General features: G+C 36.8%; 1 protein-coding gene across 1 annotated transcript in view; it reads left to right on the top strand.

The window, feature by feature from the left end:
- LOC130241336 (cytoplasmic dynein 2 heavy chain 1) overlaps positions 1–9231 on the top strand; it is a 230303-nt gene extending 221072 nt beyond the window's left edge. Inside the window, exons 87-90 of the mRNA XM_056473046.1 lie at positions 746–855; positions 4392–4473; positions 6207–6323; positions 8896–9231. Coding sequence (XP_056329021.1) covers positions 746–855; positions 4392–4473; positions 6207–6323; positions 8896–9054 — 468 coding nt within the window. The 3' untranslated portion in view covers positions 9055–9231. The remainder of the gene's footprint in view (positions 1–745; positions 856–4391; positions 4474–6206; positions 6324–8895) is intronic.
- The last annotated feature ends 8289 nt before the right edge of the window (positions 9232–17520 follow it).

The following is a 17520-nucleotide window of genomic DNA, read 5'->3' on the forward strand; positions in this document are numbered from 1 at the left end:
GTATACCGGTTTCCAACATTCTTTAAAATATCTTCTCTTGTGTTCAACATAAGAAACAAGCTCAATTGAGAGAGATAAAATAGTGTTAATTTAAAGTTTGGGGTGAACTATGCCTTTAAATAATTTGTAAATGCACAAACCGCAGGTCATCAAGGTTTGTGAGCCTAAACTCAACCCTGAGACGCAGTGTAACGGAGCCAGCACAGATTCCTTATTGAGTTCTTATATCAGAGAATTGGATGTTATTCATCATTGATATCATGATACCCATCTGATCCAGTTGTCCAGAGTTGAGTTTCCACAACAGCAGCTGTTTATAGAGATCTCTTCAATATGTAAAGGGGTTATCAAAATCTTCTATAATGTCCTACTGAAGAAAAAAGTCACCTACATCTCGGATGACCTGTGGGCGAGTAAATGAACAGGATGTTTTCTTTTTTTGGGTGAACTATCCCTTTAAGGAGTTTCTGTATATGACTTTGAACGTCAGTATTAATTATCAACATACACATTTTTAGGTGAAATATCCCTTTATAATAAGAGAAGATGCATTAGACTGAAGCGTAAAAGCACAGATCATCTGTCCTGTGAGCAGAAACAGCAGGTGCAGGAGGAGATTCGAGAAACTCCAGTGATTGTTTCTTTATAGGCAGCAGCACTCAAATCACTTCTGTCATCACACATGCTGATCTCCACAACTAATCACTCTGTGTGTGTGCGTGTCTGTGTGTGTGTGTGTGCGCAGGGATGGGTGGAGAGGGCAGAGAGAGGTGGACTGCTGTCGGAAATGCTGGATCTGTCAGAGCTTTTCCACCCAGACACTTTCCTGAACGCCCTGAGACAGGAGACCGCCAGGTGACCTACTTAACACACTTCATCTACAAGCATTTACTAAATATATATGCATATCAGAGCATGCCGTACAGCGCATTTCATTGTCATTAGAAAGTACATATTTCTTCAATCCCAAACCCAGCTAATAACAGAACAGATTTTCATTTTATTGTTCTTGAAGGACAACACATACCAGGCATGGGCAAACTCTATCCTCGAGGGCCGGTGTCCCTGCAGAGTTTTGCTCCAACACTAATCAAACACACCTGAACACCCTAATTAGAGTCTTCAAGATCACTAGAAAGCTACAAGCAGGTGTGTTTGATTAGGGTTGGTGCAAAACTATGCAGGACACCGGCCCTCCAGGATCGAGTTTGCCCATCCCTTACACATACTGTACACTTAAACACAGATACACTACATGTACAACACATCATCTATATACTATATAACTGCAGGTCAACTGTGCTTATATATATTAACTTTAACTGTTAAAAGCAATTAGTTACTAGTTAATTAAAGTTATAAGTAACTAATAAAGTTATGGGAACTAATAACTTTTCTGATTTTGACTGTAATGCAGTCATGTGCACCTTTTGTATGAAGCTGCTTTGAGTCAAATATTATTGTGAAAAGCGCTATACTAATAAAAGGATCTGTTTTTCTTAAAATAATACTAACGTTATAGTAAATATGTTATTCAATAAGCAAGCTGTTAGAACAGAATCCATCAAAATTTGAGCTTTCCTCTCTCCAAGTCACTCTCCTGTAATAAAAGACATGCAGAATGTTTTATGGTGTTTAAATTATTCTTGAAAACGCACTTATTTTACACTCGCCTATCTGTGAGGTGTGCAGTTTTACTGTGGTTTTGACTTTTTACTCTTACACATTATTGTTTTATTCCTGTACCTATTAAGTTTAAGTCTTTGTGAATTAAGTTTATATATAAACGTATATAAAACTGTATTTATTAATATTTTTATTATACATTCATTGATTCATTAGTTTTCCTTCAGCTTAGTCCCTTATTTATCAGCCGTCGCCACAGTGGAATGAACCGCCAACTATTCCAGCTTATGTTTTACGCAGTGGATTCCCTTCCAGCCGCAACCCATTACTAGAAAACACCCATACACACTCATACACTATGTTCAATTTAGTTTCTTCAATTCACCTATAGTGCATGTGTTTGGACTGTGGGAGAAACCGGAGCACCTGGAGGAAATCCACGGCAACACGGGGAGAACATGCAAACTCCACATAGAAATGACAACTGGCCCAGCTGGGACTCGAACCAGCGACCTTCTTGCTGTGAGGCCACAGTGCTAACCACTGAGCCACTGCTCCACCCGTTATTATTATCATTATTACTATTATTAAAAAAAAACATTTGATTTGTGGTAAAAATGAACAATATTGCAGGGAACTAAAATGTTTACTTTGTTTGAGTCTTTTATTAATTATAATATTATTATATACATTTCATGACTTCAGTTAATTAGACATGCTTCTTGGTTATTAAATTCCTATGGAACATTTCATTGAAAAAAATGTATGAAAATTCAGTTAAAAACTAAAGTTTAACTCTTTAACTATGGGTAATTCATCTACTTAAACTAAAGGTAACTCTCCTAAAGGCTGGTTTATACACTGAGTGATCGGAATGACCCATAGTGCCTGTCTTGTGCGTAGTCGTGCCTTTATACTTCTGCGCTCTGTTTGTGTTGCTCTGCAGTAACACTTCTGAAACACTAGCTGGCAGTAAGTTTTTATGTTCCTCTGTGTCGAGTTTCTTCTGTGGTGTTTTAGTTTCTGAACACTACTGTAATGTACAGGAAGCTAAAATTCGCTCATTCATACGGGAACCGGCAGACATGCAACAACTTTAATCATAAGGTAAACATAAAACAAAAGTTTTGAATCGGAGCTTTTCATGAGACTCAACACTTGTAAACACTCGCTCCAACAGATTGTAGCAGCTCTCGGCCCTGCCCACACTCATCAGCGACCAATCATAGAGCTTGCGTTACACATCGTTGCGACATGTAGTAAAGACTATAGAATACACAAGACTTGTCACTCATACATGCTGCGTCCCAATTCGCATACTTATACTACACCCTAAAAGTATGTACTTTTTTTGTGAAGGAAAAATACACTTTTGAGTGTGTAACAGAAGAGTATGCAAGCTTTTGGGACATACTACTTCCTCGTTAACAGATCGTTATGTTGCTTAGTTATGAGTCCTGTCAATAATTCACACATCATCCAGATTTCTTTCATATTTAATTTCCTACCTTATTGGAGAAGCAGCAGCAGCAGGTTAATCTCCCATTCACGAGTCTTTCATGCAGAGAAATCTCCTCAGGTCTTTGTGTAATTATCCATTCAGACGTTAATGTCCAAACACGTCTTTATATAAGTTCAGTATTGTTGCTGCAGATGAAATATAACACAGAAAACACGATTTAAACATGTTCCAGTGGTCTAGATATTAATTAACAGTCATATAAATATCTTTACAGAAGCCTCTCTACTTGACTGTTGGTCTCGCGCATCCATCATGTTTGTAGTTTGTTTACATTTTTCACACGCGTTTGTAGTTCTAATCGAATTCACGTCCAACGCGCAATGTATTGTGGGCAATATCAGCGGTTAGAGTATGGACACTTCTACACTTCGAGTTTTTACCGGAAATAGCAAACCATCCGGGAACCTTTGGCATACTCTTTTCAATATACTACGATTTGGGACTTACTAATTCTACTTTCAAATACTATTTAGGATGGATAGTATGTGAATTGGGACGCAGCAATAGTTTTAAATGGAGAAAAGTGTAACGGTTAACATGGCGAATGAAGCCCTGCCCTCTAGTACAGCAGCCAATCAGCGATTGCTATAGGAGGAGAGATTCGGACCAGACGTGAGTTTCTGCAGATTTTGTGTGACTCAAATGTTTAGAAATTAAACTAAAGACTTGTTTAATTTTATTGGTGATTCCTAATATGAAATTTAATATACACAATTTTGGAAAATTTGATGTTTCCCCATTCAGACAGAATGCCCGCACCATACGCGTGTGCGCTTGACGCAGAAGTAAAAAGCCTGGTATACTTTTGCATGGAGTGATCAGCGTGACCCACGGTGCCTGTCATGCGTGTTGCCGTTCATTTATACTTCTGCATGCTGTTTGTGTTGCTCTGCAGTAACACTTCTGAAACACTAGCCGGCAGTAGGTGTTTATGTTCCTCTGTGTCGAGTTTTTTCTCTGGTGTTTTGTTTTTTCTGAACACCTTAAAATAATAGTGGCTCAAACTCGCCACACCATACGCGTGCATTTGACGCAGAAGAATAAATCAGCCTTAACACAATTAAACTGCTGATATTAACTACTTAGGATGATTTCTATCATGTAACCTTTAAAGGGTTAGTTCACCCAAAAATGAAAATTATTTGTTGAAGTTGTTCCACAACTCCAAGAGCACTTTTGTGCACGAGTTAATAAATCATGAAGTAATATTTATGATTGTTTTTTGATTGCATGTGTGTTTTAGGTTGATGAGCTGCTCTATGGACAGTCTGAAGTTTGTTACTACATGGAGAGGTCAGATCACTGAAGCCAAACTACAAGTGAAGGTATAAGCATTTGTTCCCTATGAAGAGACTGAGTGTGTTTAGCATGATAGAGCTAAACTTTGCCAGCGCATGTTAAGTAAAGTCTATCTCCATTTATTTATTTATTTGTTTGTTTATTTTTTTATTTTTTTATTTTTTTATTTGTTTTATTTTTATTTATTTATTTATTTATTATTTATTTATTTTATTTATTTATTTGTTTGTTTATTTATTTATTTATTTATTTGTTTGTTTTATTTTTATTTATTTATTATTTATTTATTTATTTTATTTTATTTTTATTTATTATTTATTTGTTTAAATAAGCTTAATTTACATGACATGTCAAGTGTTGCCAAAGCATTGCACATTATATAAACAATGAATAATGTAGTGATTAAAAAAATGCATAAATAATCATGAAAACAATCAGAAATTAAATAAAGGCTTGCACAACATAAGAAGATAACTAATGTTTAAAAAGGTATTGGAAATAAGAGAGAATAATATAATAAATAAATAAAATACTCATATATTTAGATGACTTATAATGTTTCTGACTTGTTTTCTTTTACACAAAATATTGCACAACATTGTTTCCGTTTTACATGATGTACTTGTATGGTCTGTCTTAGGTTATGTGTATAGCTAACTATTATTATAGTATATAGCAGTGTTTCCCAACCCTGTTCCTGAAGGCACACCAACAGTACACATTTTCAATCTCTCCCTAATCAAACACACCTGAATCAACTCAGCAGAAGATTAGAAGAGAGTCCAACACCTGAAGTTAATGGGTCAGATAAGGGAGACATTCAAAATATGAACTGTTGGTGTGCCTCCAGGAACAGGGTTGGGAAACACTGGTATATAGTATAGTTAGATTACCTCTCCAGTGTGTTAGTTATCTATAGGTATTGTGTTTATATTTATGATTATGTTTATATATGTCCTGCAAGACACAACGTTTCGTGTGTCCACACATTTAGCAGAATGACAATAAAGCTCAACTTGAACTAGTTTTCTCCACTGGCTGACTCTCTGTTTATGATAGACCAGGGGTGTCCAAGCTCTGCCCTGGAGGGCGGGTGTCCTGCATGTTTTAGTTCCAACCCCAATTAAACACACCTGAACCAGCTAAGCTCTTCCTAGGTGTATTAGAAACTTCTAGGCAGGTGTGTTAAATGAAGTTAGAGCTAAACTGTGCAGGAGTTTGGACACCTCTGTAATAGACTGATACATATACCCAGGTGTTCTGGCCAAATTTCCTCCATTGGCCCTTACCCATCATGGCATCCCAATCATCCCCATCCACCAAATTGGCTGTATCACTGTCTCTCCAGGATGTGAAAATAAGATTCACATTTAAGAGCAAGGGGCGTCCCCTGGTGGTTCGGCGGTATGGGTTGCGTATAATTTGTATTGGCTCTTTGATGTTTATTGCCACCCTTCATAGAAAATACCTTTACGGGATGATAGTGGGATAGAATTGTAAAATACGGGAGAATCCCGGGAAAAATTGGAGGGTTGACAGGTATGCCATTAGCTGGTGTGTGGTGAGCACACTGGCGTCATTGGCCTGTAGCTGCCATCGCATCATCCAAGTGAATGCTGCACACTGGTGGTGATGTGAAGAGACTCCACTCATGATTGTGAAGCACTTTGGCTGTATGGCCATACACAATAAATACACTATATAAATACACTTTAAATATATATTTTTATACATAGTTTCTTGCTTTCTCTCTCTTTAGGTTGGGGGTTTGCAGTTGGAGGGTTGTAGTTTTGATGGAAACCGTCTATCTGAGAGCCATCATGACTCTCCCAGTGTGTCCTCCGTTCCTCCATGCCACATGGCCTGGATCCCACAGGTAACACATACAGTTTATCTTTAAAGGTCCTGTAATGTGCTTTAAAATGTGCAGCTTTGTTTGATGTGTGACGTAATTTCAACTAAAACATGGAGAGAGGGCGGGACATAGAGTAGCTCCTCCCCTTTAAAAAGCATCAACCAATAGCGTTTTGTTTTCTCACAGCTCTGTGAGTGAGAGCTTGAGCTCTAATGCATCAAATGAAAAGCAATTGAGAAGAAGGGAACAGGGCAGGTCAGATACTAGAGAGCATTTCATTTGTCAGAAGATCTGATGAGAAACTGAAGTATGAGGTGATGTCAAAAAATCTATTTAGGTACAAGTGACAAACTGCAAGCTTTGTATGTTTCTATCTTCTAAATATGAATTTTGCCACTTTTGGAGCACACTAGCTGTATCATAGGTAGTGTTAGGACTAACATATTAATGCTAACATCTAAAAGACTTTATTTTGATTTCACAGAGACTTCAAACATAAGATTATGATGATGTATGATCATGAACATTTTTTATAGCAAATGCTTTATTTGGTAAACTTTATAAACAAATGCTGATGTTTTGTTCTTGCTGTTTTGTTAGTTGTCAGAGACACAGGCTGAAAAGGCTCCAGAGAGTAGCAGCTCATTTGCATATAAAGAGACACACATAAAGAATGTGTTTTTGTTCCAATATAAAATGAAGATGTATATCGTTCAATAATGAATCATTTAAATCATTTTAACATTCTGAGCTGAAACTTCTCTCCATTAAACAATAGCATTCTGTTCATTTATATATTTCCAGTAAGTGTTACATTACATTACCTTGTATTTCTTGTATTAGGGAATGTCTCGACAGGTATAGCAGTGTCAGTAGGCTTTGTAGCAATGTTAGATCAATAAAGTGAAATACGAAATGGCAGCGTTAAATTCCTTAAGTTGACCTTTAGGTTTTTATTCTTGCAACTCAAGTTTAACTAAGGGTACTCCTAACCTTCAGACCAAGAGATTTCTTCACTTAAGGACCCAGGGCCTTAAAGCCTTAAGCCTGGTTTATACTCGCGGCGAATGTGACGTCATCGCTGGGTTTGCGGAGGTTCACTTTGAGGCGCGCGACACGATTCCGGCTGGCGGAGCACACAATTTTTTTTGAGACTCGGGCAACAGTGCGCGCGGCGCCGCATTTGATTTGAGTTGAATATGAAACACTTTGAAGAGATTTTGCCTGAAACAGTACGACTGTACACACATCTTTATGATCCCTCCATGCATGATCATAGGGAGAATCAGATGATCAATGATTCTTGGCTAGTAATTGTAACAGCTGTGGGAAAGGAGGAAAGTTTTTGTAAAAGTTTGGAAAAACCTGAGGGATCAGTTTGTTAACTTAAAAAGGGGAGACCCAGGTACACAATTACAGACATATGTTTTTCCACCATTCATAGGTTTTACACTGATGTATATATTACAGTTTTAAACTTAAACCAAAGCAATAGTTACAAAACTATAATGAAGTAACAAGTTATTTCTTTGATAACTGAAAAGAAATGTTTGAACCTATCGGTTTACATAATGCTGATGGCCTGTTTTCTAGGCTTTATTGGTGATAATGGTCAGGAATGTTGGACCATTATTGCCTTGTTAGCATATAAGTAGGACCGAAACTAGCCAGACAGTAGGGCTAAATAAAAAAACGTCAGTATTTGTTCGTTATACAATAACTTGCCTAATTACCCTAACCTGCCTAGTTAACCTAATTAACCTAGTTAAGCCTTTAAATGTGACTTTAAGCTGTATAGAAGTGTCATGAAAAATACCTAGTCAAATATTATTTACTGTCATCATGGCAAAGATAAAATAAATCAGTTATTAGAAATGAGTTATTAAAGCTATTATGATTAGAAATGTGTTGGAGAAGTCTTCTCTCCGTTAAACAGAAATTGGGGAAAAAAATAAACAGGGGGGCTAATAATTTAGGGGGGCTAATAATAATTCTGACTTCAACTGTGTATATATATATATTTATTTATTTATTTTTTGCCTTTATTCTTGCTATAATAAAATATATTTGTAGAGCAACACATGTTCTGTTGTCATTCATATTTTTATAAACTTATATAGGTAAAACTGTCTGAGATATGAACAAAAGCAAGTGATGCATCGAAGTTTGATTTAAAAATTCTTGACTGGTTATAAAAGTCTTTATAATCATTATAATAATTTATAAAAGTGATAAAAAATAATTAGTTTAAAACTCTTCAACACTATTAATGATGTGACGTAGTTCTGGAAACTCTCTACTTCTCTGTTTATCCGTCTGACTTCACTGTCTGTTTGTTTTGATGGCCCCCTGACGTTGTAAAGAATATCACAACGGCGACTGCGTCAAGTATAAAAGCCTTGTCTGTTTCGTGAGGTGTGCACGCAGTCAACGGAGGTCCGTGACATGGCGCCAGATGAAAATTATAAATCAGCCTCTAGACAGCATTATTAACCTGAGAGAAAAACATTGTCAAAAGTCCATGTAATGTCCTCACTAAAATAGGAAAACAAACGTGTGTGTGTGTGTGTGTGTGTGTGTGTGTGTTTTTCAGAGCGCTGTGGGCTGTTATTCTCCAGACGAGTGTATCTCTCTGCCGGTGTACAGCAGTGCTGAACGTGTGTGTGTGGTGACAAACGTACAGCTGCCATGTGCTGGAGATCATGACACGTGGATCCAAAGCGGAGCGGCTCTCTTCCTAAAACAGCAGTAACACACACACACACACACACACACTCTCTTTATACTGACATTAGAATCACTTTAGATGTTTCTGATGGTCTTGGTCTTCATATGATGGTGTTTTGCTGCATTACAGCGGCTGTGAGACTGTAGTTTTATTCAGTCTTTTATTCTGCAGATATTTATATGATCAAATAAAAGATTTATCCTGGAGATCCATCTCTCTCTCTGCTCTCAATACCACTGCTGTCTCTGCTATTTATTGGCATGAGTAAAACTGTGCATGCATATTTCAGTCGAATCATAGCATAGATGTGAACAATGAGAAATTATGCAGTGTGAATGTGTGTGTGTGTGTGTGTGTGTGTGTTCTTTATTTATTTACACTTCCTCTTATTCACAGTGTTTTCTCTATTATTTGACATTACTTTAGCATATTTGTGAAGCAAAGCAAAACCGTTTTTTCCAAAATCTATATTAATAATAACAAACAGTGGCTCACTGGTTAGTACTGTCGCCTCACAGCAAGAAGGTCGCTGGTTTGAGCCCCGGCTGGATCAGTTGGCTTTTCTGTGTGGAGTTTGCATGTTCTCCCAATGTTGGCGTGGGTTTCCTTCGGGTGCTCCGGTTTTTCCCACAGTCCAAACACATGCGCTGTAGGTGAATTGGGCATTCACTGTGTACATATGGCGGAATAGTCAGTGGTTCATTCCACTGTGGCAATATCTGATAAATAAGAGACTAAGCCAAAAGAAAATGAAGGAATGTGTATTGTGAGTCCTGTATCCTGGAATATAAAGCACAGAACCCGACCTCCAGCTTTCAGTCTCTTTCTGAAGTCGTTTGAGCAGACTGATAAAGCATTAGACACATTTGCAGAACTGCAGAGTAATGTGTATTTACAGCAGATCAGAGATCAGTGAGAGCTTTATTTCAGCTCATGCTTTATATGAAGCAGCACAGAGTGAGCAGTACATTAGTGTAGCTCTGACGGTCAGCAGGTTCCAGCGGTGACCTTTGACCACTGCTTGTGTTATATGGACTTGGCAGGTGTGACTTCTGACCTGTGTGTGTGTGTGTGTGTGTGTGTGTGTTCAGGATGCAGATGCTGTAGATGTGTCTCTTCTGATCCTCCTTTTCCTTTCCAGAGGAACAGAAACATCCTCGTTCACTGCTGAACCTCTGCTTTAGGAACAGATAATATGTAATATACGTTTTCATTCATCTTTGTTTGGCTTCGTCCCTGATTTATCAGGGGTCGCCACAGCGGAATGAACCGCCAACTATTCCAGCATATGTTTTACAAAGCGGATACTCTTCCAATAATAGTATAGTATGATCACAAGACTGAAGATGCCATGATGCTACAGGTATAAGGTAGATAATCAAATAGAATTAAAGTATATCTAAAATACAACATACTATATATATATATTTATATTTATTAAAAAAAAACACAAATATTTAAATAAAATACTTTTTTAACCAATACTTTATACTTCAAATACTTTTTATATTAAAATATTAATAAAACTATATAAAATGTATTTTGGGTGGCACGGTGGCTCAGTGGTTAGCACTGTGGCTTCACAGTAAGAAGGTCGCTGGTTCAAGTCCCGGTTGGGTCAGTTGGCATTTCTGTGTGGAGTTTGCATGTTCTCCCTGTGTTGGTGAGGGTTTCCTCTGGGTGCTCCAGTTTCCTCCACAGTCCAAACACATGTGCTATAGGTGAACTGGGTAAGCTAAATTGGCCGTAGCGTATGAGTGTGTGTGTGTGAATGAGAGTATACAGGTGTTTCCCAGTACTGGGTTGCGGTTGTAAGGGTATCCGCTGCTTAAAACATATGCTGGAATAGTTGGCGGTTCATTTCGCTGTGGTGACCGCTGATGAATAAAGGGACTAAGCTGAAGGAAAATGAATGAATGAATAATGCATTGGTAAAAAAGTATTGCATGATAAGACTATATATTGATTATTGTGACAGGCCTAGTACCATGTCATTGCTGTAGTGTTATTGTCTTATTGTCTGCGGTGTGTGTGTCTAGCCTTTGTGACGTCACACTCACACACTCATTTAGACTGACATTATCCTGTTTGCGTGTGTCTTTTCTTGAGGGCTCCTGAGATCTGATTAGTTGCCCTTTTGCTGGAGGCTTTTCACAAACACACACTCCACACTTCTGGAGCTGCTTGACTTTTCAGAAGGGGAGGCTTTTTATCCGCACATCAAAGGTCAGAGTGTGTGTGTGTGTGTGTGTGTGTGTGTGTGTGTGCGTGTGCGTGTGCGTGTGCGTGTGTGTGTGTGTGTGTGTGTGTGTGTGTGTGTGTGTGTGTGTGTGTGTGTGTGTGTGTGTGAATGCAGAATTCTGGTGGTTATGTGCAATTTCAAATCTTAACTGCAGCATAAATCAAAATGCTGACCTTTAAAACCCCCCCCACCCCACACACACACACTGTAACTGGACAGCAGTAAAATAAATAAATAAATAAATAAATAACATTCTAATAAATTCCGTAGTGCAATGTTGGTACTCTATTATAATACAAAAGAGCAGCAGCTGTGTCCTAAATAGTGCATAGTAAGAAGATGATTAATATCAAAAATGTAATTCTATGGTAAATGTAAAAGCATGGTAATACCATGGTAAATTAATTTTTACTATGGTATAAAACTGGTAGTTCAAATTTAAATATAAGAAACTTGATGTTTTAATAGTATACACTCCCTAACAAAAGTCTTGTCGCTTATCCAAGTTTTAGGAACAACTAATAATAACTTGACTTCTAGTTGATCATTTGGTATCAGAAGTGTCTTATATGAAAGGCAAAGACCTCTAGATGACGCTTATTTGACCACAATAAAATATGATCATGCCTTGATTATGAATGATTTCATTAGGACAGTAAGGTCTGACTCTGCTTAAACAAAAGTCCCATCACTGAACCTTCAATAATGTCCAGTATAGAATATAAAGTGATGCTGCAGTGGAAACAGAATGAATATTGTGTCTGACTCCATCATGAGCTTGGAGGACTGCATCCATACATCTCTGCAATGACTCAAATCACTGATTAATAAAGTCATCTGGAATAGCAAAGAAAGCGTTCTTGCAGGACTCCCAGAGTTCATCAAGACTCTTTGTGTTCATTTTCAATGCCTCCTCCATCATCTTACCCCAGACATGCTCAATAATGTTCATGTCTGGTGACTGGGCTGGCAAATCCTGGAGCACCTTGACCTTCTTTGCTTTCAGGAGCTTTGACGTGGAGGTTGAAGTATGAGAAGGAGCGCTATCCTGCTGGAGAATTTGCCCTCTCCTGTGGTTTGTAATGTAATATGCAGCACAAATGTCTTGATACGTCAGGCTGTTGATGTTGCCATCCACTCTGCAGATCTCTCACACGCCCCCATACTGAATGTAACTCCAAACCATGATTTTTTCTTTACCAAACTTGACTGATTTCTGTGAGAAGCTTGGGTCCATGTGGGTTCCAGTAGGTCTTCTGCAGTATTTGTGATGATTGGGATGCAGATCAACAGATGATTCAGCAGACAAATCAACTAGCAGTCAGATTATTATTTGTTGCTCTTACAACTGGGATCCACGACAAGACTCTTGTCAGGTAGTGTATATGTGTATCATCATTTGTGTGTGTGTGCTACAAAGTCAAGCTGCAAAACAGGAAAGTGAGGAATGTGCAGGAAAAAAGACCTGTAGTGTGTGTGCGTATGCGTGTGCGTGTGCGTGTGTGTGTGTGTGTGTGTGTGTGTGTGAGAGAGAGAGTGAGAGAGAGAGAGATTGATTGTGTATTGCCAAAGCATTTATAAAGTTTACATTAAAGATGACACACACACACAGTAAATTGTAGTAGTAGAAAAAAGATTTACACATATACTAATTAAACAAAAATATAAATAATATATCAAATTATCATATTATTATCCAATATATCACATATTATTCAGTATATCATATCATTCATATCATATTAATGTATATCAATAAAAATAATAATAGATCAGAATACTCTCTCTGTGTGTGTTTGTTACTCTACTGTAATTACTCACCATCATGCCACTTCAAACTTCAGTCTGCATTCATTTCTCAGTGGAGCACAAAAGAAGACGTTTAGTGAAATGTTCACACTGCTCTCTTTAACAGTAAATCAGCATCCAAACGTCTCCTTTCATCGTCCTCAATGAAATCCTGCGTTTGGAGTGACGTGACGGTAGAAATGATCAGACGTGTGCTTTCAGAGTGAGTTTTGCTGGATGTTCCATGCAATATTCACAGATGGAAAGAAAATGAGACATCAGAAACAGAGAAATGAAGAGAGTACGAGACAAACAGATGGAGGGATGAGTTCAGTTAGCTGTGTGTAGGACTGATTTACTGAAGGAAACTCTAGCTGGCAGGTGATCTCATCATTTACTGCTTTTTATAGCGATGTGCAGAGTTGTGGAAAGAAAACGTCTTGCATCACCGGTTCCATAAGGAAACATTAACATCCATGAAAAACAATCCATTGTTCAATTCAATGGTCCGTTTATGAAAGAAAATCACCTAAATGTGCACTTTTTTATTAATCGTTCCTTATTTTAATGCACATACAAATACAGTCTCAGATTTACAGTAGGAAATAATGGTAAAAATACAAACAAGTAAACAAAATAGAATCAGGCTAGGGGCTAATATGCACCATATCATCATATGCAGGAAATCAGGAGGAAATATTAATGTAGAGCCAAATATGGTGTCCATAACTGCCAAAATCTTTTGATGTACATCATACTTGAGTTTCTCAAGTGGAAATAGTGTACATACTTAAGATAACCACATTTTAAAAGAGGGTACCTGAGGAGATGACCACAATAAACAAGTTTCTTTCTAGATAAACCAAAATTAGAAACAAGTGCTTGGTGTGGGAGTCCAACACATTCTCTACTCCACCATACAGTGCCTGACTAAAGTCTTGTCGTTGATCCAAGTTGTAAGAGCATGAATAATACATGACTTCTAGTTGATGATTTGTAAAAGTGTCAGAAGGTGGATTTTTCTGCTGAATCATGTTAATCTGCATCCCAATCATCACAAATACTGCTGAAGACCTACTGGAACCCACATGGAGCCAAGATTCTCAGAGATATCAGTCAAGTTTGGTGAAGGAAAAGTCATGGTTTGGGGTTATATTCAGTATAGGGGCGTGTGAGAGATCTGCAGAGTGGATGGCAACATCAACACCCTGAGGTATCAAGACATTTGTGCTGCCCATTACATTACAAACCACAGGAGAGGGCAAATTCTTCAGCAGGATAGCGCTCCTCATACTTCAGCCTCCACATTAAAGTTCCTGAAAGCACAGAAGGTCAATGTGCTGCAGGATTGGCCAGCCCAGTCACCAGACATGAACATTATTGAGCATGTCTGGGGTAAGATGAAGGAGGAGGCATTAAAGATGAACACAGAGAGTCTTGATGAACTTAGAGTCCTGCAAGAAGGCTTTCTTCGCCATTCCAGATGACTTTATTAATCAGTGATTTGAGTCATTGCAGAGATGTATGGATGCAGTCCTCCAAGCTCATGATGGAGTCAGACACAATATTCATTCTGTTTCCACTGCAGCATGAGCACATATTCTATACTGGACATTATTGAAGGTTCGGTGACTTTTGTCTAAGTAAAGTCAGAGCTTACTGTCCTAATGAAATCATTAAAACTCAAGGCATGATCATATTTTATTGTGATCAAATAAGTGTAATCTAGAGGCCTTTACCTTTCATATAAGCCATTTCTGACACCAAATGATCAACTAGAAGTCAATTTATTATTTGCTGTTTCTAAAACTTGGATAAGCGACAAGACTTTTGTCAGGGAGTGTAGAACAAATCAAATTTCCAGAGAATGTTATCTTAAAGAGCCTTTGTAAAACATGATACTGTGTTAATGAATTCATAATAAATGTGCACTTTTAAATAAATATTGAGGTTACACTGTACCATAAGGTTTCATTAGTTAATGTTAATATGTTTACTAATATGATTATTATTAGCATCTAGTCAATTCATTATCTGTTAAGCGTTAACTCTACATTAATAAACGTTAGTAAACAGTTTATAACTGCAGCTACAAATGCTGTATTCTTGACTTACAAACACATTTATAATACGCTTTAAGATCATTCAGAATGAGTTAGTAAATGATTAATAAACTATTGAAATCAACACTTCTATACCGTATTATTCAGGCAAATAGTAATGGTTACTATGTGTTAATAAATGCTCAACTTCATGTAGTTTTGTGAAGTGAGGACTATTGATGCTTCATAAATCCCTTATAAATGACAAGTAAAGGCTCAGTATCAAATGAATAATATTTGCAATCTTACCTAAAAAGTCAAATGACTGTGAAGTTTAAACATTGCTGAATAACAGGAGTGTCAAAATAGGACAAGTTGGACAAAACAACAATATAATAATTTAACAATATAATAAGATGCAGTGTTTAAACTGAACAGTGATTATATTTTAGATAAGGTTGCAAAGATTTATTTTTCATTTAATAGTTTCAGTTGTGGATCTTCAAACGAATGGAAATGAATAGAACTGAGCCTTTAATTGTCATTAATTAAGGATTTATAAAGTATGAATAGTCCTGATTTTAGATTAGGTCACAAAACTGCATGAAGTTGAGTTAATAAAGCATTTATTAACATACATAGTAACTATTATTTTATGTCTGAATAATAAGATATATAAACGTTGATTTCTATAGTTTATTAATCATTTACTAACTCATTCTGAATGATCTTAAAAACCCTCAACTACTCTTAAATACTAATGATTTGTAAATAATGCAATAGTTAATTTAGTAATGAAAAATGAATCATTAACAAATTATGAAAATACAATTATTAAACACATTATAAATGTGCTCATAAGTCAAGAATACAGCATTTGTAGCTGCAGTTATAAACTGCTTATTAATGTTTATTAATGTAGAGTTAATGCTTAACAGATAATGAATTCACTATTTGCTAATGCTTAATAAATGATTCATAGTGTGTAGATATTATAAAAGTGTTTCCAAAATATCTCGTATCTAACATTACAGTGTTCTTACATTATGATGTGTTATTATAATTAGCATCAGCATTATAACACTGCATTCGTAATGTTGCATTACAATACTTTAGGTTTTTTTTCTGTCATCATAAATATTTGCCTGATTTTCTTTGTAATCTAATCAATATGATGACATGTGTGCATAAATGTGTGTTTTTTAGTATTTAAATGTTTTTGTCATTTTTCTTTTCTAGTTTTTTTAAAGCTCCTAAAAAAATGATTATTTTCTGCAAATTAATTGTAATATTTATTTGAGTCTTTTTCCAGAAATAAAAATATCTAATCAAATCAGTGTATAAAATAGTTATCTAGTGTTGCTAGTGTATCAATGTCATTTTCCTCCTCAGCAAATATAACAGGCATTTAGAGACAGTGTATTTTACTCTGCACATCTTGCTGTTGAATCTTGCGCTATAAAATATCTGTAAATGAGCGTTTTTCTGTATTTTGTGATTCAAGCCTTTATTTTTCTGTGTTTATTCATGCTCTTGAGTTGCATTATGGGAGCTTGATCTTTCTTCCAACAACTTTTAACATTGAAAAGTTTTATTTTATTGCCATTTTGAATAGTTTGCAGTGCTATAATGTCTGGGTTGGTGTTGTGTATTACTCTACAAATACCTGGTAAAATGATTTCGCTACCACGTTTACAGTACGTTAACATCACTGCAGTATTATGGACTGAAAGATCCGCTGTAAATGCTGCTCTCTGAATGCTTTCTGTTTCTGATTATTGGGTCAGAATAGCAGCGTAAGATTTAAGCCTTACATAATAAACTCCAGTAGATTTTCTCTTATTTTACACTCATCTCTTTGTGTATATTTCTTATCCATTACATTATTTTAAACCACTCAAAAGTCACTTTGTTAAACTGTAGAGTTGAATTTTCAACATCAGAAGTCGACAGAGCAGAGATCGACATCCCATAATGCAATTCACCACCGTAAATAAACCCAAAACACTCGTGAATCACAGGAACTGTTGATTAACAGATATTTTGTTACACGCTGAGCTCATATTACAGAAGCGAACAGAGAACTGCTGTTTCATGCTGATGTTAATGAATTCTTCAGGTGATGTGTTGAGTGTGTGTGTATGTGTGTGTGTGTGTGTGATATGAGTGTCATCACCTCACACTCATACACACTCAGTTTTTTTTTTATCGCTCCATCTCGGCTTATTTTCACCCTTGATGCAATGCTGATGAAATCTAACGTGCAGTTTCCCTTCGCCGGCGCTCTCAGTGATGTAAACCTGAGGAAAGCGCAGTTTGCAGAGGAATTACAGTTCAAATGACTGCGCTGAGCGCGTGTATGATCAAAGTTTGATGTGGGTGTGTGTTTGAATGGCAGTGTTCAGCCGTGAGGTGACA

Source organism: Danio aesculapii, chromosome 15, assembly GCF_903798145.1.
Source record: "Danio aesculapii chromosome 15, fDanAes4.1, whole genome shotgun sequence".
NCBI classification, from domain to species: Eukaryota; Metazoa; Chordata; class Actinopteri; order Cypriniformes; family Danionidae; genus Danio; species Danio aesculapii.